Raw genomic sequence first — 21,213 nt, forward strand, 5'->3', positions numbered from 1 at the left:
CAGGAACAACATCAGACATCTCAGTCCAGAAATGTGCAGTTCTAGGCACAGCCAAGATACTGGAGGGAGTGAGGGAGGGGGAGAGAGAGAGAGAGAGAGAGATTGATTGATTTAAACTGGGAAACAGAACTGCTGATGACTTCCAACACAAAACTATCACCAGAAAACTTTAATCATTTCTGGATAAAGAAGAAAAGTTTCCTAATAAAATGTTTAAAATAAAATAAAAATGTGATTTTGAGTTAATGGAGATCCATCGGATTTCCAGTTTATAGAATATTTTCTTTTCAACAGATTTCTCTTTTTCTTTGACCCGAGATGTTTCCACCTCGGATCAGAACCGGTTAAAGTCGACCTGCAGTTTGTTTCTCTGTGTTGTTTTGACAATAAATGTTTTTTATTCCCATTATTCGGTGGTTTATTAGGAACTTTAGCTCCAATAATCACCTTTTGAAACATTCCCCACCTTTTCTCCGGCCGCTGCCAGAAACATTTCAGAGCCGGGCTGATTCAGAACCGAGTCCGTCTGGAGGTCAGGTCCAGGTGAGAACCTCCACGGCCCAGCTTCGTTATCCAGCTGCCCCCCTCCGGCCCCCGCCCCCCGTTTGGACCACCATCCCGGCTAATTGGAGGCGCTGCATCGCCTCTCCTCGGAGCCTTTTGCTCTTTCTGTTTCTTTTCCACAAACCCAGTGGGAACTGGCAGCTCTGAGCGAATCGGGAGCCGAGGCAGAAAGTCATTACTTCAGTGTGTGTGTGTGTGTGTGTGTGTAATCCCAGCATCAGTATGCTGCTCAGACTTCGCAGCAGAAGGAGGAAATTGAAGAGAGGGAGAAAGAGAGGAGGGCGAGTCCAGCATGAAGTTCTTTTGATTACAGATGGTAAATGTGCCTCCATCGTCTTCTCACTCCGGGGATTCAGGCGACGAATTACTCTGTGTGTGTGTGTGTGTGTGTGTTCTGTTTGGGTTTTATTAGAAGCAAAGCCGGGTCACACGGGTCGACTCAGAACACTGAACCACCTGAAGCTTCATTAGTTTCTGTCATCTGAGCTCCGAGTTGGGCAGATCTTCATCACCACCTCTGCTCCTCTTCATCACCACCTCTGCTCCTCTTCATCACCACCTCTGCTCCTCTTCATCACCACCTCTGCTCCTCTTCATCACCACCCAATAATGAAGAAGGATTCAATCTGTGTAAAATAATTTCTTTAATAACTCTGATCTCAGACATTTAGAAACTTTATTGAGTTTATGTACTTTTACAAATTCCTCCTTCACTGACATTTCCTTCCCTCCTCCTGGAAGTGTCAGTGAAGGAGGAATTTGTAAAAGTACATAAACTCTGGACCGGTGTCGGTCCAGAGCGGGCCGGTGCCGGTGTCCGCCCGCTCTGGTCGGGTCAGACACTGAACTCATCCTGCAGGATTTCTGTCCTGGATCCTCTAGCCGATCGGGGAACTTTAGGGAACCTTCTGCACAAACTCTGGATTATCTTTTTCTAGTCAAACTGGAAACATAAAAATCAGTTTCACAACTGATGACTAAAAATCTGAAGGAAAGAAACAGAAGAAAAATAGTTTTTTTGTTCCTGAACCTTGACGGGAGCATTCAGCCCACTTTAACTCGACTCCAGGCCATCTGCCTATTCAAAGTCCGGTTCGGTTGGTCAGGTGTGAATGCTAATTGACCTCTGACCTCTTGTCCTCCGAACCTCAGTCTGGGTTCAGTTGATCTGAACTCTGGTTCGGTTTGAATGTGAACACCAAGCAGATCAGAGACAGCTCCAAAAGCAGAAAGTAGACTACAGCGCAAGGCATTCTGGGTAAATACAACCAATGCTAACGTGCTAGCCTTGCGCTAGCAGCAGAAATGGCTCCTGGTCTTTAGCCAAAGCCTAAAGAGAAATCCTCCAACTGCTAAAATCTGTTCCATCTGGTGAAGCAGGAAGTTGCTCTCAGTGTCTTCAGAGGATTTTGTATCATTTCCTTTAGTGGTTCTTGGTGCAGCGCCCCCACAGGCCAGGAGGGGAACAGGTTGGTTTGACTCGGAGAAGCAGCTGGAGGTGGAGCAGATGATGGAGTTCTGGTTCCAGTAGAACCGGGTCGACTGGACCATCAGAGGGGAACAGTCCTGACCCGGGCCTCAGTTTTCTGATGAGCTGCCCTGCTCTGTGTTGGTTCCTACCCTCCTCTGATTCTGTTACCCCAGGTGTCAGCTGGTTTCTGAGCTAGCTGTGTTTAGTTGGCAGCTGGTTGGAGGTCAAAGGTCAGCTCATGTTGTTGGTTCTGTTGGTGGTTTTGATTGTTTATGCTGCAGAAAAAACTTTGACCCGTTTCCAGTCTAGGCGTGACGCTGCAGAAAGGAGCTGAAAGCTGAGCTGCTGATGCCACGCCGCTCCGCTGGGACTTTCTGCTCCACCGCCGACTGCGTTTATGCCCCTCCCTCTGCTCTCTGGCAGCCAATCAGGCGGAGGCGCAGGAGTTAGTCTGGAGGAGACGGTTGTCAGGACTCAAACTGGACCCGATCTGCACTTTGTTCCACCGCTAAGAGCAGAAACATCCCGCCACAGCGACGGACCTGAACTGACCCAGTCACAGTGGAGCTTCCTGATTGGCTGCTTCCTGTTTAAAGGGACGGCATCAAGTAAAATCAATTGTTTTCATCTTTTCGCCATGTCTTCATGTCTTATCAAAAACATTCCTGCCGTTTTGCTCTGATTCTTTCATGTTTGAGAAATCCTCTAATCTCCATGGCAACCCTTTAGCTGTTTAAACACCTGGGTGGACCTAGCCCCGCCTTCAAGGACAAAGCTCCTCCCCTCTCAGCTCCTCCCAGACTAGCCAGCAGCAATTAGCAAACAGCTGCTGAGCTAATCATAGGAGCTGCTGCTCAGAGCTATGTTGGTAAAACCGATAGAGTTAAAAGAGGAGCCATGTTGGATGACTTCCTGGAGGCGGAGCTTCTGGAAGAGCAGGAGTTCTTAACGAGGCAGAGACCCAATTTAAAGGTGTTAAATTGCAAAGTCAAATTACTTGAAGGCGGAGCTATGTCCACTCTGGCTTATTGATCAGCTGGTTGGTTGCCATGGAGATTAAAGGATTTGTCAAACATGAAAGAATCAAAGCAATGCTGCAGGTTTTTGATTAAACATTAAAAAATTATGTGAAGATCAACAAGTCGCATTTAAATGATGCTGCCGCTTGAATAATTTCCAGCTAAATAGTAAATTGAACAGAAAGTTTCCTTGTGGGAAGTTGTGAGTTTTAGCCATAATCTGGTACCGTGCAGTTCTGATGGAGGTTCTGAAGGTTCTGATGGTGGTTCTGATGTTGGTTCTAATGGTGGTTCTGAAGGTTCTGATGGAGGTTCTGATGGTGGTTCTGAAGGTTCTGATGGTGGTTCTGATGGAGGTTCTGAAGGTTCCGATGGTGGTTCTGGAGGTTCTGATGGAGGTTCTGAAGGTTCTGATGGAGGTTCTGAAGGTTCTGATGGTGGTTCTGGAAGTTCTGATGGAGGTTCTGATGGAGGTTCAGATGGAGGTTCTGATGGAGGTTCAGAGTGTTGGTCGTCCATCAGCTGTGAGTCCCTGCAGCTCTGTATCAGTAGGATCTACGTTAGCGTTAGCGTTAGCTCCAGCTCTGTATCAGTAGGATCTACGTTAGCGTTAGCTCCAGCTCTGTATCAGTAGGATCTGCGTTAGCGTTAGCTCTGCTGCCTGAGCGCAGTGTAAACGTCCCAGAGGTCCCAGCTGAGCTGCTGCTCTTCATCAGGCTATTTCTGTGTGAGTGGGAAGGATGGATGCTGCGCCGCAGGCGGCAGAGGAACCAGCAGCCGCTCCGGTCCGGTCCGTTTGCTCTCACTGAGGGAAGCAGCTCATTTCTCCTTTTTACACATTTATAATCCATTTGGCTCCATTATTTTATTCTTCTGAAACTGATCCAGTTGGTTCCTACAGTATTTGGGTTTTTTATAAATTCACAGCTAATGTCGTCTGGATTGATTTTATAATCCATGCAGGAACAGTTCTGGGTTTTTTATTATTTTAATTAATTTAATTCAGTTGGTTTTAGTTTTTAGCGTTTGCTTCTTTTTAGTTATTAGTTAAATATTGTTTAGTTTCTGGTTAGTTTCTATTAGCTATAAAAGTAGTTTTAGTTTTTTCATAGTTTATAAATTTTTTGATAATGAATTTAATTTAAAAGGGAAACTGCAACTCCAACATGAATTTGATGCTCTGGATCAGATTGTAGCAAAAGTTAATTCACATCTGCAGAAATCAGGTTACAGTTCTGTGGTTATATAAACACTGATTGATTAATAAATACTGAACAGATTATATTTTTTAAAAATGTTTTAATTATTAACAAACTGATTGGATTTTTCTCCAAACTTTTTCTGTTGCCGTTTTGTAAACTATCGTTACCAACAGCTGACGAGAACTGATCATGTTACAACAAAGGTTTCACATCAGATCAATAGATTCATAAACACAAAAACAAAAGATATGTGTAATTTCAGTAAGTTTTAGTTTTATAAAAGTGTAATATAGTCCCAGTTGGTTTGTTTTAGTGGAAAAGTTGTCAGTATTTCCTGTTTAGCTGCGTTTCCAGATCCTCCCTCCAACCTGCAGCAGCTGCTGCTGCAGCAGCTGCTGCTGCTGGAGGACGGAGAGACGCAGCTCAGAGTCTAACTGATGACCTCTGCTGCTGCAGCCTGCGGCTGTTTGTAAGAAGGAAGATAAATAAATAAAGAAGACAAATGTCCCGTCTTCTGTGGAGGACAAACTAAATCTTCCCTGAGGCTCTGCTCTTCCTCCTCCTCCTCTTCCTCCTGCTGCTCATAGGAAGAGCAGCAGATAAAACCTGGAATCACTGTTGGCTGTAGAAACTGTTCCACATGAAAAGCCTCCGGATGCGTCGGATTGTTTCCGTTTGAAAACAAAAAAAATCTTCAGCAAATCCTCTGAACGAACAGATCTGGAGTCCAGCAGCTTCTGCTGAAACGGCTGAAAGTAATCTGATTACTTCCTCCTGAAGGATGATCCAGACAGGAACATGGTTCAAAACGTCACCATCATCGAACCTGAAATAAAACCAAAACAGGAGCAGAAATAATCTGTTCAGATTCAGAGTGAGGCAGAAAACCAGAGTTGGTGAAAACACGGCGGCATCAAATATGTTTAATAAAAATAACGTTCGCTCGTCCAGAGGATGTGCGTCTAGTTTATTAATGTTTAGTTTCCCTTTGGGATTAATAAAGTGTTAATACATTTAAATGTGAATCTGCTTTTAAAGCTGAGATGTGAGTTTGGTTCTGGAGGAAGGACCTGTGCTAACGCTGCTCTGAGTTCCCATGATGCATCAGTCTGACCCTGATGACCTCAGCAGCTGTTGGTCGATGTAAGGAGAGGTGCAGCCTGCAGGGGGCGCTAAGGCTGATCTGTTTCTTTTTCTGTTTTCAGATCTGACCTCAGCTGCCATCCATCTGGATCTGAGCAGGTAACGCACCTGAACACTGAACCGGTCCAGAACCGGTACCACAAGCTCACAGAATCAGAGGCAGACTTTAAGGGTTTTAGCTGAAGAACTGGGGCTGCGCTCGTTTTCCAGACCAGTTAACGGGTCTCACCTGAACCAGTTTGGGTCGAGCTCAGAACCAGGATATTGTGGGTATATTTTATATCTGCTGCATTTTTCTTCATTTATTCATGTATATTTATTGATTTAACGTGAAAAAAGAGAAAACATAAGGAGAGGAAGTGGAACTGCTGTATAAACAGTCACTTCAAAATAAGAGCATCAATATAAACGTCTGGCTAATTTGAACAGTCAATAACTGTTGAATTTTATTTAACAGCCGAATAAATTAGCAGAAAATTTTAATTAAGGGGAAGTTAAGTGTGCTAAAGTTTTCAGTTGGCAAAAGTGCTATAGTGCTAAGCTAACATTTAGCTTAGTGGATTAGCAGAACTGTGTTTACTGGACGGTCAAACAGTAAAGAGAAACTGTCATGGCGTAGAAACCAGCAGAGCGCCCCCTGCTGCTGCTGTGAGAGTCCTGCTGGTCCAAAGCCAGGAGTCAGCGCCAGCTAGCGGCTAACTGTTAGCTGCTACACTCAGCAGGAGGTCCGGCTGGCTGCAGTTCTGGCCGGGTTTTGGGGAATTGGGTCAGTTTGTTTCCTTCAGCGCCAGCTCTCAGAGGGCCGACGGTTCTGGAGGGTTTAACTCAGCTGCTGTTCTCACACACACACACACACACACACACACACACACACACTCGGTCTGCTGTGACTGGATCTGGTTTCTCAGGCGCCTCAGTAGCTCAACCTGGAAGCCTCCTCCTCTTCGTCCTCCTGTTCTTCCTCCTCCTCTTCTTCAAACGATGTGTCTTTGTGTTTCTGCTGCTGACTCGGCGCTGAACGTTTCACATCAGAATCTCAGAAGTTGGAATATTAGCCAGAGCTAATTCAGGCTGAAGCTAGGAAGCTACGTTTAGCCCTAGCAGCGCTCATACAGCATGGAACGTTTTTCTGCGTTTTCCGCTCATATTTTCTGTTTATATTTGATGATGATTTGTGTAAATATTGGAGAACGAAGCGTCTGGGTCTGAAGAGACCTGAGGTCAGGTGATTGGGTCGTCACATGTGATGATGTCACACAGCAGAGCTGACTTCACTCTAATCAATGACATCATCATTTATTCCAGGAAGCCAGTCTGTCGTCATTCAGTTCACTGGAATATTTTGTGTAAAATAATTGTTGTTTATTGCCAAAAGATGATTTAGAGAAAACAAACCACGTAGTTTGTTATTTTAGGAAGGTGATGGTTCTGGTTCTGTGGTTCTGCTGAGGCCCAGTTGGTTGACGGCGAGCTGCAGGTCGTCTTCTTCGTTGGTTCTGCTTGACGTTTTCTGGGTTTTATGGGACCAGATGCAGGAAGGTCAGAGTGGAGGCTTTAGTGCAGAACTGAGCAGCAACAAGGCAGGATGAAAAACATAATAATAATAATAATAATTCATAGGTGCCTCCATGCATTGCCCCAATAATATTAATCAGGATAATCATCATAAATGTTCCAGTTACTATGAATCAAAATCTAAGCATCTGGTCTCAGCCTGGATTTAAAGGAGCTCACTCTTTTGGATGTTTTTCAGTTTTCTGGAAGTTTGTTCCAGATCTGTGGAGCATAGAAGCTGAATGCTGCTTGTCCATGTTTGGTTCTGGTTCTGGTTCTGGATGCAGAGCAGAACCAGAACCACCAAACATCATAACTGCAGTTGGTTCTGATTGTCTGGAGATTTGTCGTGGCTTTCTGTATCACACAGTGATCAGCATAATGCATGGTTACCGTGACAACAGCAGTTAGAAAAGACTCGTTGGCTCTGTGTCTACAACAACAAGATGCTGAAAATTAAAGCAGAAAGCTGGAAACGTTTTATTTTACATACGACTCGACATGGACCGAATAAAACCGCAAGAAAATGTTTAATTAACACAAACATTTTTTAAACAAACTACAAACCAGCAAAAGTCTCCTAAATAAACCAATAACAACATTGATCACAATAGGCAGGTGATCAATATCAATAGATAATACATCTGGTAGAATACAGAACCGGACGGCATTCTGGGAAATGTAGGCGTCAGCCGCTCACCGCTAAGCTAAGCTAGCTGGGTGGAATCAACTAGCGCTCATTCTTTGGTTGCCTAGCAACAGCCTGCTCAGTAACTTGCTAAGCTTCAGGTTTCACTTCATAACTGTTTGAAAATAAGAAAACATCATGGAGTAAAAACTGGATAAAACTAAAAAAAACTCATCAATAATTATCAATATCAACTTGTATGAAATGATTATCATGAGTTTTTATCGTCCGGCTCAAACTAACAACGGAAATCCGACTCCTGTCGGTTCAAAGTCTTTAGCTTAAGGAGTTTACTAACAAATCAAACCCAAATGTTTTTATGATTTTAATATTGTTTCTAAAATTAAAAATGAAACTTCCCCTGCAGACTGGGGTTATTATAGTTCACTAAAACTAAAAGTAACAAAACCTGAACTTTAGAAAATACTTTTAAGTAAATAAAAACAGTAACTGAGGAAAAACTAACAGGAACTGCATTGTGTGTTTATGAAACATAAATTATCCTTCATGTTTATGAATATGATTATTATGTGTTTGTTCAACTAAACCTGAAAACATTTCTTGAAATTTATTTTTCTGCTGAGTATTAATTAATCACTGTAGAGACGATTCTGCAACTAAATATGAACTAAAACTAATAAAAACGAAAACTGACTGAATTTGATAAACTTAGTTTAACATTGAAGTGAAACTGAACCATAATGAAAACCCAGATCTGTTGTGACCCTGCTCCGCCCGCCCAGGCCCCTCCTCCCTCCGTGACCTTTGACCCCAGGACCCCTGTGAAGCTGCTGACTCTCTGCTCTGACCAGTCCAGCAGGCTTCCCCCTCGTTTCCATGGCGATCTGCCTGCTGTGACTCCGGTGGGCTCAGTGGACCAGCGGTCCGGTCAGACCGGCCGTCCCCAAAGCCCCCTCCCCCACCTGTTGCCGTGGCAATGCTCCTGCTGTCTGATGGTCCAGATCTTTACTTTCACTTTCACTTCCTGTGCTGCGGCTCTGCTGCTGCTTCTGGGTTTCACCAGCTGCTCCTCTCATCCAGAACCTCCTGTCCAGTTCTGGTTCTGGTTCTGGTGATCCAGAACTTTAAACTGGGCTCTGCTGAAGGTTTCTCTCTGGACCTCAGCTTCTGCTTCCTGTTTCATTCTGGCTGTGAATGAATTCACAACGTAGATTTCTGGGTTCTAACCGGGTCGGGTCTGACTGGGTCCAGAGGAACCGGCTGGCCAAACCGGGCCAGACCGGGCCAAACCGCAGCAGCAAGCAGCCTGAAGGCGGAGGGACTTTTTCAGCGGCTGGAAACAGGAAACAGGAAGCAGGAAGTGTTCTGGATTTATATCAGAGAAACGATGAAAACATGAAGCAGAAACGGACCAGAACCGACCCGGATGGTTCTGGACCGGCGCTGCTTTCACAGAACGGTTCCAGGAGTTTACACCATGAAAACTATCACCAGGTCATCATAAAACCATAAAGTTTGAGATGTTTCAGTTCATCAGAGACGATTAAAGTAATAATAACTTTAAAATATTTGCTTTTTCAGTTCATCCTGATTTCCTCTGGATTTAAAAACAAACTTTTATCTAAATATTAAACCTGGAACTTTAAACTTTTTGCATAAAGAAATAAGTTATTAGTGGACACACTGTCGTCACTTTTCCTCCTTTTTTGCCACAAGAAAATACGATTGTTTTCATTTCTGTTTTTTATTATTTTCATTTTTTTGTGAAGTGTTTTTAAATTTCCTGATGATTTCCGTACATCCAACCTTCAGACTCCCTTTGCATTTTCTGGAGAAAGATCCAGAATGAAAAGTTGCTTCATTAAAATCCAGACGTCCAGTTTGCAAATTGTTCTGGTGACAAAATAGAGAAAATGAATTTTGAGCAGTCCGAAGAGGAAGTGGTCGTTCTGCCTGTGGAGTCACTTCCTGTATTTAGTAAAGCATCATAAATGAATTTTGCTTTATGAGTCAAAGTTTCGTCGTTGTCTTGGTGGTTTCCTTCGTGCGTACGGCCCAGTGCCGTCTCCATGGCGATGTCAGAACGTCACGGGTTCTGGACGCTGACGGACAGCGGATCCGTTTTATTTAACAGATTTCTGATCATAATAAATGACAATACTTGTGTTTTTGGTGCCTCTTTATGCTGCAGCAAACTGACATGTTGGCCGCTGATCATTTCTGCTCTAATTCAAAATAAAAAGTCTCCATCAGCACCTTGTTCTGAGGGCCACACAGAATCTTTCCATGGGCCCCTAACGGCCCGGGAGCCACCCTTTGGATCCCCTTAACAACAGAAATGTTTGGTTTATTTTTGTTTTTAGTTGGGATTTTGGTTTCTCTGGTTCTACTGGTTCAGATTTCTCCTTAAAGTCCAGTCCGGTGGTTCTGAAGGCTGCGGGTGTTTCTGTAAAACCCAGATCATGATCCCACCTGGACTCTGATGTTGGACCAAACCAGGACTGAGTGGAACCGGGTTCTTCAGCAGAACCGCAGCGGTTCTGCTGAAGAACCCGGTTCCTGCTGCAGGTCAGGCTGCTCTGCTGTCACCATAATGACACTAAATTACAGTTTTCATCTCTGGGCTCTGATGGAGGCTTTTAGCTGCTCACACACACACACACACACACACACACACACACACACACACACACACACACAGAATGGTGTCAGAGGTGAGTGTTTAACATGATTATGCTGCTCTAATGGAGGCAGTGATCAACTCGACACATAAACAGCCGCTGCTCGTCTCTCTGCAGCAGCTATAAATAAATCAACGTTTAATTTTGAGCTTTAAGATGGAAAATAGTTGCCAAATGTTTTCCCTCTTCAGCAGCAACAACCTGGAGACAAACATGAACTAAAACCAGAAACATGAAATATCAGAACGTTCATTTTTATTATTTTTGTTTTTTATTTTTTTTTAAAAAAATCAAGAAACTATCATTTTAAAAAGTTAGATTTAATCATTTAATTTTACAACATGAAACCATTTTTCAAATTTATTTAATCTGGTTTATTTTTCATTTATTTATCTCGGTGTATTTTTTAAACAAGAATTCTTTTAAATCATGAAACTTTTTCAAATATTTAATTTTTATTCATATTTTATAGTTTGTTTTTGTTTTTTGTTTTTTCAAAAGAAGAAAGCAAGAAATTTTAAAAATGAATTTATTTTTATTTTTTAAGTCTTTTCTCTCTGATGCTCAAACGCTGAACTACTGTCCAGTTTAACCAGTTTAGCAAATAAAACCAGTTCATGTGGTTTTTATTTGAGGAGAAATTATGGAAGATCATTCAGTTTTTTATAAATCCATAAAAAGAGCCTAAATATCATCAGTTCCACAGAAGGAAAAACAGAAATATAGTTTTGTAAAGTTAAATATTTTTTTTACCACCCTAAGAAACATTAAGAAACATTCAGTCTCAGTTTTACTTTTTCGAAAAAATATTTTTTTACGTCAGAAATGAGAAATAATTGATTTCATGTGCAGTAAAACGCTGCGAATGTCTGAACCTTTAATGAGAACTTCAGGCTGAGAGGCCGGCCGGATGAATCCATAATCAGATTTCATATTAATGCTGCAGGCGGAGAGAAAAGTTCAGCTTTATTCATCTAGTTTTAATAAAAACATGTTTTCTAATGTCATTTCCTGAGGAGTAAGAAACATTTAGCCAACATAAAAACATCAGATTCATTCTGGGAATTAAATCCAAAACAGTTTATAAAATAAATATGAAAACCAGACGGATTTCTGGCTGCAGGACATTAAATCTGCAGAATGAAATATTTATTCAGACTGTCTCCATGTCAGATCATCTGAAATCATAAAGAAAAGCTTCTGACAAAGAACAACCAATCAGAGCCGGGAGGCGGGGCTTAGCACTGTCAGTCATCCTCAAGGACTCGCTGCAAAATGTGGTAATGGCAGGGAAACGGCTTATCGACGTCATCAGTGGCTACGCTAACTAGCCTTAGCATTCAACCTAGCTGCAGAGTGCAAAGGGGGAGAGTGATTGACAGCACTAAGCCCCGCCTCCTGGCTCTGATTGGTTGTTTCTCACTGAGGAGATCAAAGTTTTCACAGATTAAAAACATGGTGAAAGTTTCAACTAAAAATGATTTTTTCTGTAGTTACAAACTGCAGTTTTAACGGATCAGAACCGGCAGCCAGAACTTCACGGCTCCTGGGTTTCTGCATCATATTTAACAAAAACAGAGTCAGAAATGAAATGTTTCAGGTTTCAGTTTGAATCCCGTCCAGCTGCAGACGGGCGAGCTGCAGGAGAGAGAGAAACGGAGAGATGAAGCGACACAGAGACAATGGAGAGAGAGAGGAGGAGCGGTAGAAGGAGGCGGTGGTTTTAACGGTGTGCTTGTCGAGGCGGTTACCACGGGGATCATTGCCATGACCGCCACCACGGCAACCGCTAACGAGCTGTGAGGGATAGGAGGCTCAGGTTGGCGGTCTGGTGCCGGGGGCCCAGGAGCCAGGCAGCAGGAGAGACGATGAGGAGGGAAAGGAGAAGCTGTGAGAGATTTGAGTTTGAAACGTCAGCTGAGAGGAAGCGAGAAGAGGAAGAGGAAAGCAGAAGTGACCGGCTTTGAGGAACACGGTTCTGCAGAGTTTCTCCTGCCGGGTTTGGACCTTCGTGCTTCAGTGAGTCCGTCTGGTTCCCCCCGGGTCCGGAGATTTGTTTGGGTTTCAGAGAGGACTGATGAGCAGCTGAAGGTTTGTGGTTCTGACTTTAATCAGTGAATGTTTTAGATTTATTCTGAAAAAAGCTTCACTTCCTCCTGATTCAGGCTCAGAAACTGGACCTGGGTCCGGTTCTGGTCCAGCAGTCAGACGTTCGGTGCTGAATGTTTCTCTGATTTATTCATATAAATTTACTGAAGTCATCAGAGAAACGCTGAGTGAATTTCAGCAGCTGATTTTCCACTCTGGTCAGATTTAAATGTTATTTTAAACCTTTCTGTGGTTGTTTCATTTCTGTATTTATGTAGTAAAACTTTAAATAATAATATACTGGACCTGGTTTGGAGAACAGGAGCATTAAATGGATCCAGAACATTTCCTGCTCAGGTTTCTGCTGCAGTCACACATTTAAAACTAAAAAACTAAAATATGTTTCATCATATTTTAGTAAATCCCATTAAACTGTTTCAGCTCCAGACCGGCCGTCCCTGATCCGGTGGTTCTGTTGGGTCTCTGGATCTGACCTGCATAATGTCTGAGGTTCTGGAGGCGCCGTGTTGGCAGTGGGTCGGGTCAGAATCCGATCTAATCAGAAACGTTAGCTCCGCTAACATAAAGCGCTAAACCAAAACGGTAAATAAGAGCCTGAATATGAACGGCTAACTACTGGAAGAATTTGAAGAAATTAATAATCAAAAATTCAACACGGATATTGAACTTTATTCAACTGAAGGTTAATGAAACAGTTAACACTTTTCAAATTATCTGGAAAAATTCATTTACAGGAAGCTAAGTGTGCTAGGCGTTTTCTAAGTTGGCTGAAGCGCTAAACCAAAAATTTCTGTGTCGATGACTGATCCTTCACCAGAAGCTTTTACCTCCTGGACCTCCTGAGATAAATTAGCTCCATTACCTCCTGATGTAAAACTCCTCCATCGCTGTTCTTTGGAGGCTAAACGTTGCTGCCAGACCTCAGGAACAGGAGGGAGACGTGGCGGCGGTCGGTTTACCAGTCTCTCTCTGACGTACGTGATGTTCGCTGTCTTTAAGGAAACAACCAAAACAATCTGAACGTCTCGTTTGTCCTGAATCAAATCAGAACAGTTTCCTGTTTCCACAAACCTCCAGTAATTTGACCAGATTCAGAACGGAGGTGAAATTTTCATGAGATGTTTCTGCTGTCAGCTGTCTGACTTCATCTGGAGGAAGAAACTGGAGAAATCCACCAGAAGTGGCTTCATTTCTGCAGCTTCATGTTTAATTTAAGGACGATTGTCTCCATGAATCACTTCCTCATTGTTCAGCTTCGGACTGAAGAGTTTCTGACATGTTGAACTCTGACCTCCAACATTTTCTCTCTTTTCCTGGATCCTTTTCCTCATCGTTTCTCTTTCATAATTGCAGTAATTAAAGGTGTGAAGCTTTGTGATGCTGGTCACATCTGGCCTGTTTTCTCACCGTCTCCGTTGAACATCTCCTGTGTTTCATCTGCTGTCAGGCTGAATGGAAACTTAGTGTCACAAATCATATTTGGGCTGTTTAGTCTGTCATAGGAGAAAATAAAGGGTTTAATGTAATATCTTAAATATATATTCACTCATTTATTTCTAAATGTCACAGATCCATACTGTCTAATTTGAAAGCTAAATATTTACCTCCAAACTAAATATTTAGTTGTTTTTTTTAAATAAAATATATAGTTAGTGAGCTACGTTTTTAATTGGCAATCAAAATCTTTAGTTCAAAATGATATTTAATTAGCAAATTAAATATTTAACTAGCAAGCTAAATATCCAACTCTAAACTAAATATTTAATTGGCGAACAAAATATATATAGCTTGACGCTGACATTTACAAACATGTCTTTCTCCTATGATGAGCTAAATAACCCAAATTCTAGCTGCAAATGTTTGGCTGTGTAAGTTGTAAGAACCGTTTTCTGACGCGATGGTCCATCTTTGACCTAAATAGCAAACGCAGCTGAGCTAGCTAAGTGTGCTAACCGCACAGCCACAGAGGGAAGCAGCTGCTGATGATTCTCTACTGGTTAACTTTGTGTTTCTTGTCAGTTTTCTGGGACGCTCTGAAACGTCCTCTGGTCGGTTCTGGATGAAATGTCCCTGTGACTCTATAGATCTGGTGGTGGAGAGATTTCACTCCGCTCAGATAAAACGGTACGAGTTGTTTGTTTGAAAGCTGAACCTCGTTTAGTCGCTGCGGCTTCGACCGCCATGATGAGCTGAACGTCTTCCACCTGTTCTAACCCTCACTTTATTCAGCAGCTTTAATAAAACAGCAAATATCAACCCGCAGAATCTGAATTAACTGTTGGAAAAAAGACAAGCAGCTCTGACTGTGTACACACCGGTTACATGGAAACCCACCGCAGCGGTAACGTCACGGAGCGGGGCGGTTTCCCCAGTCGGGTGACCTTTCACCTCTTTATTCTTCACCCTGCATGTGAAATCAGATGAATATGAATGAAGCACATTGTCTTTTTATTGACATTCGCTTCATGCCGAGCCGGTTTGGCAGCCGCCTGCGCGCGGTGGCGAGCCCCGCCCCCTGCCTCATGAATATTAATGAGCGGGCAGCCGAGATGGAGAGGCGGCATCAGGATGACAGACGGCGGCATTTCGGACCGGCGGCCGCTGCTCACTGGACCGCGGCTCCATAAAACAGCATTAATTCACACTTTATGCAACACATGGCCGTAATACGACATCTGGCTCCGACTGCTGAACATAAAGCAGCTTTATAGTTTAGATGTTTTCCTTCCTGCGTTTCTCTGCTGAGGAAATAAATGTTGGTTTTCAGATGCAGATTGATCTTTAGTCATTACAGAAAATAAATGAGATGAAACAGAAAACCCAGAGTAGAAATATATTATTGAAGCAATCAGACATTTTCTTGTTTTCTCTGATTCTTGATGTTTTTTCTTTATCTGTCAGATTTTACACCTGAAAAATATTAATAACCTTAACTGTGAAAAGACAAATGAAATAGAGAGTGAGGCCTGAGACTTTACATAGAAATTAGCATTAATTTAATTAATTACACAGATTTTAAACACCCTAAAAACTTTAATGTAATTAATGAAAAATATTTTAGTTTTACATACAAAAGTTCCGGGTGGAACCTTTATAGTGCGTTTCTGGTACACCTGTAAATCTGCCGCACAAACTACAACTGCTAACAGCAGCGATGAAGCGGTGCGGCGTAGCGGGACAGATGTAGCCGTGTCGTTAGCGTACACGCTCGCCGGTTATTAACGGCTTCATGACGTCTCGTTTCCTGCTGCTGACTCAGACGCTCTGCTGAGGTGAATCATCAGTTTTTGGATGTTTTGCTGTCAGGATATTCTGATATTCCCTCCCCTCAGAGGACCGGCTGCGGTGAATGAACTCGGAGATGACTGAGGGGGAAACCTGGACGTTCAGTTTAACGATTCATTCATTTATTTATTTGTTGTTTTTTAATCCAACAAACCCAAACGTCAGTGTTTCAGAAGGATAAAAATGTTCTGATTGGACGGTTCGGTTCAGAGTCTGCTTCTGGGCCGGTGTTATGCCCAGAAACGCATGCCTGCCCAAAATTGCATCCCCTCTCGCGGGAGCACGCATTTGGGGAGAATAGAGGGGGGATGCATATCGTGGCAGGCTGGAAATCCATGTTGCCAAAAAATGCATCCCTGTGCTAACCTGGAGAAATGGAGAGTTAAGGGTGAAATAACTTTTTCTACATAGAGTAGTTCCATGATCTGCTGGTATAAGTTTTAAATCACTAGAATAATATTTGAGGAAAATAAAGAGGGGATGCATATTTTGGCAGGCTGGAAAAGCAAATTGCCAAAAAATGCATACCTGTGCTAACTTGGAGAAATAAAGAGCTGAAAGGATTTCACCTTTTCTACGTAATGACACTTGTTCTCTGAGCTAATGCTATAATTTTTATATCAACAGGATGGATGCAAATATTTTCAGGCTCATGAATTAAAATGCATTCCCTCCTACATTAACAGACTAGAAAGTTAAGCATGATGTAAAATGTTCTACATATTGGACCTCTGTTTTGTAATGCTTTTAAGCTGTTATGGTATCAAAAGAAAAAACAGAGAATTTCAAACCATTTGCGGAGAACGTTTTCAACAGACACGGGCTGAAAAAAAGTTCGACTCATATGTGTCAATAAAGGTGTAAAAACCGTATTTATTTCAAGTAATTTGCGAAATAAAACCCACCATTTTAGGGATTACATGGTTAAGAAACGTGATAATGTTACAAATATCTTTAAAATTTCCTCTTCGGTCATATTTCAGTCCGTTTTCTCGTCAATATGCGAGAGAACAGAGCGATGCGCGCTCCCGCGAGAGGGGATGCAATTTTGGGCAGGCATGCGTTTCTGGGCATAACACCGGGCTCCTTCTGCATGAATTCCTGATGTGTTCAGGAACCGCAGGTCGCTTTAACACCAGGTTCTGTGGATTCTGGTCAGGTTCTGGTTCTTCCACTGATACCAACACTAACTTAGTTTAGTGCTTTAGCATAAAGTTTGAAATGTTTAGCACACCTGCTTCCCTTCACTAGTTTATTTATGCATGAAGCGGTCCGAGACCCTCGGTGAAGAACAGACTCGGACGGAGTAATCCTGCGGGTCGGTCCGGCGCCGGTCTGCTCCCAGGTTGATTGTAGGTCAGTTTCATAATGAGTGACGTAACATTGATGCAGTAGATTAGAGCGGCTGAAGCTGGACGCTGCCGGGTCGCAGCTGGACGGACGGACAGGAACATCTGCATGGCTTCCAAAAACGCTAAACCTTTGCATCTTAGCAAGAGTGTGCTCACAGCAGGCCTGGACTTTGACTAGGCCATTCTAACATGACTCAGTTTTGATCCAAACCATCCCATAATATTTTAGCTTTACTTCTAACATGGTGTGAATATGTTCCTATAAAGCAGCATGCCAGGATGACCTCTGACCTTTGTCTCAGTTGAGGGACTCAGCTGCTCCTCCAGAGGCAACAGGAGGTACTGCATGCTGAGGATGTCAGAGTGATTAATAACAACAATCAATAACATCCAAGATGGTTCCCGTGGTGACGGCTTTAACTCCTGGAGGTTCTCAGCCAAAACTGCTGGTCCTCCAGAACAGTGTGAGTGTGTGTGTGTGTGTGTGTGTGTGTGTGTGTGTGTGTGTGTGTGTGTGTGTGTGTTGGTTCTGTCTGTCGGTCCAGTTTATTTTTTTACTATGTAAATCACTTATTTAATCTTTTTTAAAAATCATTATTTATTTAATCTTATTTCTTTTTATTATTTTACATTTGAGTTTTATCAGTAACGTCCAGCATCTGTTTGACTCTCTGTATAATCTTGACTTTAGCGCCCCCTTCAGGTGTTTCCTCCCTGTAATGTAAACAGTAATTATTTTCCTCAGGTGGACGGATCAACTGACCCTCTGATTAGAACCGGGCCTCACTGGCGGCCATGGCGGCCCAGCTACTCCTCCTCTTCCTCTCCCTCTTCCTGTTGGTCTCCATGGCGACTGGAGACGCTCAGTTCCCGTCTGGACAGCGGATGAAGCCGCGCATCCAGAGAGACAGACGCAACATCCGGCCGAACATCATCCTCATCCTGACGGACGACCAGGACGTGGAGCTCGGTGCGGAATCATGGGAAATGTAGTCCTCATTCTGACTGAGGCAGATGAACGTTTTCAGTCTGAGCCACATAAACCTGATTAGTTTCTGTAGCCGTTGATTAGCATCATGACGCTAACGAGCTGCTGCTTCGCCGTTTCACTTCTTGGTTCCTGATGGGCTTTTCTCCGTTCAGGATCCATGCAGGCCATGAACAAAACGCGCCGCATCATGGAGGAGGGCGGGACCTTCTTCTCCAACGCCTTCGTGACCACGCCCATGTGCTGCCCGTCGCGTTCGAGCATGCTCACTGGGAAGTAAGTCTCAGCCAATCACAGCAGGCCGCTGGGTCTGATCCAAACTGAACTGAACTGGATCCCAGTTCAGTTCAGTTCATTACATTAGAAGTATTAATAAGCAGAGAGATTGGTCACTCTGCAGCTTGATTTATCTGGGACTTTAACTTGACATCAAGTCAGACTGACGCGGCGGTAGGGGAAGTGGTGCTGCCACCTGCAGGTGGGAGGTGGCAGCAGCATCACTGTAAATTTAATGTTTTTGACCATTTTTATGGAAAATTTGTAATGAGCTCAGTTATTAATCAGGTATTGCCACAGAAAAATTCAAGCATCTATTTATTTTGCGTGAATTTCACAGAATCACAAAAACTGGAGCAACTGAAGAGTGGAAATATTTTATTATGAAGTCATTTTTTGTTGTTTTTACTTCATTGTTTTAAAAAATGTCCCATTGAAGAAAACAAGCCAAACTTAAAAGCTAAAATAATATTTTTTCCTTGGAGGTGAAGGAGAAACAAGCTGCTGAGTTTTGAAGAGTGAAGCTGCTTTTGAGTCGTAAAGAAGTGATTTCATCTGGACTGGAGGTCAAACTGTCCGTAAGGCTGGTGAAGGTCGCTGACCTCTGGTCCAGTTTGATCTGCTGCAGCAGATTCAATAAATCAGTTTTTATAACCATATGAAGCCAGTCAGGAACCAAACGGACCCAACCTGCTGCAGTTACAATAAACTGCTGGTCTAAATTTAAATTATGACATTTTGAAAAGGTTTTATTCTTGAGTTGAACTCGTCCTGATTTATCGAAATGTTTTATTTTCTAACTGATGTTTAAGCCTTCAGCTTCTTCTCCTCTCAGATACGTCCACAACCACAACACCTACACCAACAACGAGAACTGCTCGTCGTTGTCATGGCAACGCCAGCACGAACCGCGGACCTTCGGCGTCTACCTCAACAACACGGGATACCGAACAGGTGAGTGGGCCGCTTCGACGGTCCGGTCCGGTACGGGCCAAGCCTCTAATGCGCTAGCAGCAAAGCTAACATTTAGCACTTTGACTAGCTTTGAAGACGTTTAGCGCTCTTAGCTAACGCTAATTTACTTTAGTGTTTTATAAACTTGAATAAATTTCAACGTCAGCTGTTAATAATTCCTCAGATAGTTGCACATTTATATTCATGCTCTTATTTTGAAGTGGAGAAAGACAGATGTTCAGGAACCATTAAAACGTTGTTGAACTTATAAGTTATAATAAAATTAATTTCTTGCTGAGGATGGTACTCTTTAAGGGCAGATATAATTTGAATTGAAGCTAGCGCATTAGCACTTTAGCGTTAGCTTCTGCTAAGTGTTGTGTTGATATAATGCTTTAACTAAGCTAATGTATAGGGTTAGTGCTTAGCCACCCTCAGTGGTGAGAATGCTAATAAACTATCAACATGGTTCATGTTAGCATGTTAGCATTAGCTTCTGCTAAATACCATGTTGGTTTAGCGTTTAGCATGAGAAAAGGGAATGTTTATGAATTTAGTTAGCAGCTGATATTAAACATGTTTTTGGTTCTTTATCAAGTTATTCAGTAAAATCTGTTTGTCAGTAAATGAGTGAAGTTAAACTCTAAGCGTCCAAAAAAAGCACATCTGCCCGGATCAGGACTGATGCTGGATGAGTGATGAGCAGAACCGTTTCCATGGAGATGAGGAGGTTTGGTTCCTGCAGCGCTCTGACTCTGTTGTCATCCTGGCAGCTTTCTTCGGGAAGTACCTGAACGAGTACAACGGCTCGTACGTCCCTGCCGGGTGGAGGGAGTGGCTGGGCCTGGTGAAGAACAGCCGCTTCTACAACTACACTCTGAGCCGCAACGGCGTCCGGGAGAAACACGGAGCGCAGTACCCTCAGGTCAGACCACACGGCAGGGCGCCGCTGCTCTGGGGTCTAATCAGCCGGGGAACCAAAGGTTGGTCCGGTCCGCTCCGGTTCAGAATCTGAAGGATTTTATTCTCATTGTCACAAAGACAACGAAATTGCAGTTTCAGTTACAACCATCCATTACGCAACAACACGAGGGGGGTGGGGGGTAGTTGGCTGAGGCCTTGCAGCCCGACAGGCGCCGCCCTGCAGGAGGAAATAGGAAAAATAAGGAAAACATCAGGCAAGGAGAGGAACAAAAAGCCCGTCTCACTCTCTGCTCTTTGCAGGGCAAAAAAAGAAAACCTCAGCACATATAAACACATATAGACAAAACTAGCCGGGTACGAAGGAGGAGTTCAGCTTCAGCCATATTCAGAAAATCAGACTCTTTAGGGCCAGATTGAAGAGAAATACTGCTGAAGTTCTGGTTCCAACAGAACCGGCTCTACCGGACCATCTGGGAATCAGCTTTTGATGGATCTCTGGTCCAACAAACCCAGCTGGGTTCCAGCACTGAGGTCCAGTTCTGAGGATCCACCGATTCAGAAAGTATTCACACCCCTCAAACTTCAAAAGCATTTACAGCCCCTTTACTCTGATACCACCGAGGGAAACCAGCTGTGTGTTTTATGCTCAGTCCAAATGCAGCGATTCTACGAAGCCTAAGATTCGGATGAGAGCAACCAGAACCGCCTTTGGTCCAACAGAACCTGATGTGGACCAGCCGGTTCCAACCTGCTGCTCTCCTGTTTGTCCCTCTGTGTCTCCAGGACTACCTGACCGACCTGATCACAGCCGAGTCCATCCGCTACTTCCGCTCCTCGAAGCGGATCTACCCGCACCGGCCGGTCCTGATGGTTCTGAGCCACGCCGCGCCGCACGGACCCGAAGACTCGGCGCCGCAGTACAGCGACGCCTTCGCCAACGCGTCACAGCACATGTAGGCAAATCAGACGGCTGTGTTCAATGAGACAAAACTTTATTAATGTTCTGGAGGAGAAACACACACACACACACACACACACACAC

General features: G+C 43.4%; 1 protein-coding gene across 10 annotated transcripts in view; it reads left to right on the top strand.

Annotated features, from left to right (window-relative positions):
- sulf2b (sulfatase 2b) overlaps nt 1-21,213 on the top strand; it is a 66,675-nt gene that overhangs the window by 25,280 nt on the left and 20,182 nt on the right. For 3 of the 10 annotated variants that reach the window (XM_015045718.1, XM_015045725.1, XM_015045723.1), the window contains exons 1-6: nt 11,814-12,374; nt 17,775-17,999; nt 18,173-18,293; nt 19,129-19,247; nt 20,021-20,172; nt 20,955-21,124. In XM_015045718.1, the coding sequence (XP_014901204.1) occupies nt 17,825-17,999; nt 18,173-18,293; nt 19,129-19,247; nt 20,021-20,172; nt 20,955-21,124 (737 nt within the window). In that variant the 5' untranslated portion in view covers nt 11,814-12,374; nt 17,775-17,824. Of the gene's footprint in view, nt 1-5,461; nt 5,499-11,813; nt 12,375-17,732; nt 17,745-17,774; nt 18,000-18,172; nt 18,294-19,128; nt 19,248-20,020; nt 20,173-20,954; nt 21,125-21,213 lie in introns of those variants that run through there. The other 7 variants (XM_015045726.1, XM_015045728.1, XM_015045720.1 and 4 more) reach the window with 6 other exon arrangements.

Source organism: Poecilia latipinna, unplaced genomic scaffold, assembly GCF_001443285.1.
Source record: "Poecilia latipinna isolate Pla-1442-1.1 unplaced genomic scaffold, P_latipinna-1.0 Scaffold741, whole genome shotgun sequence".
Taxonomy (NCBI): domain Eukaryota; kingdom Metazoa; phylum Chordata; class Actinopteri; order Cyprinodontiformes; family Poeciliidae; genus Poecilia; species Poecilia latipinna.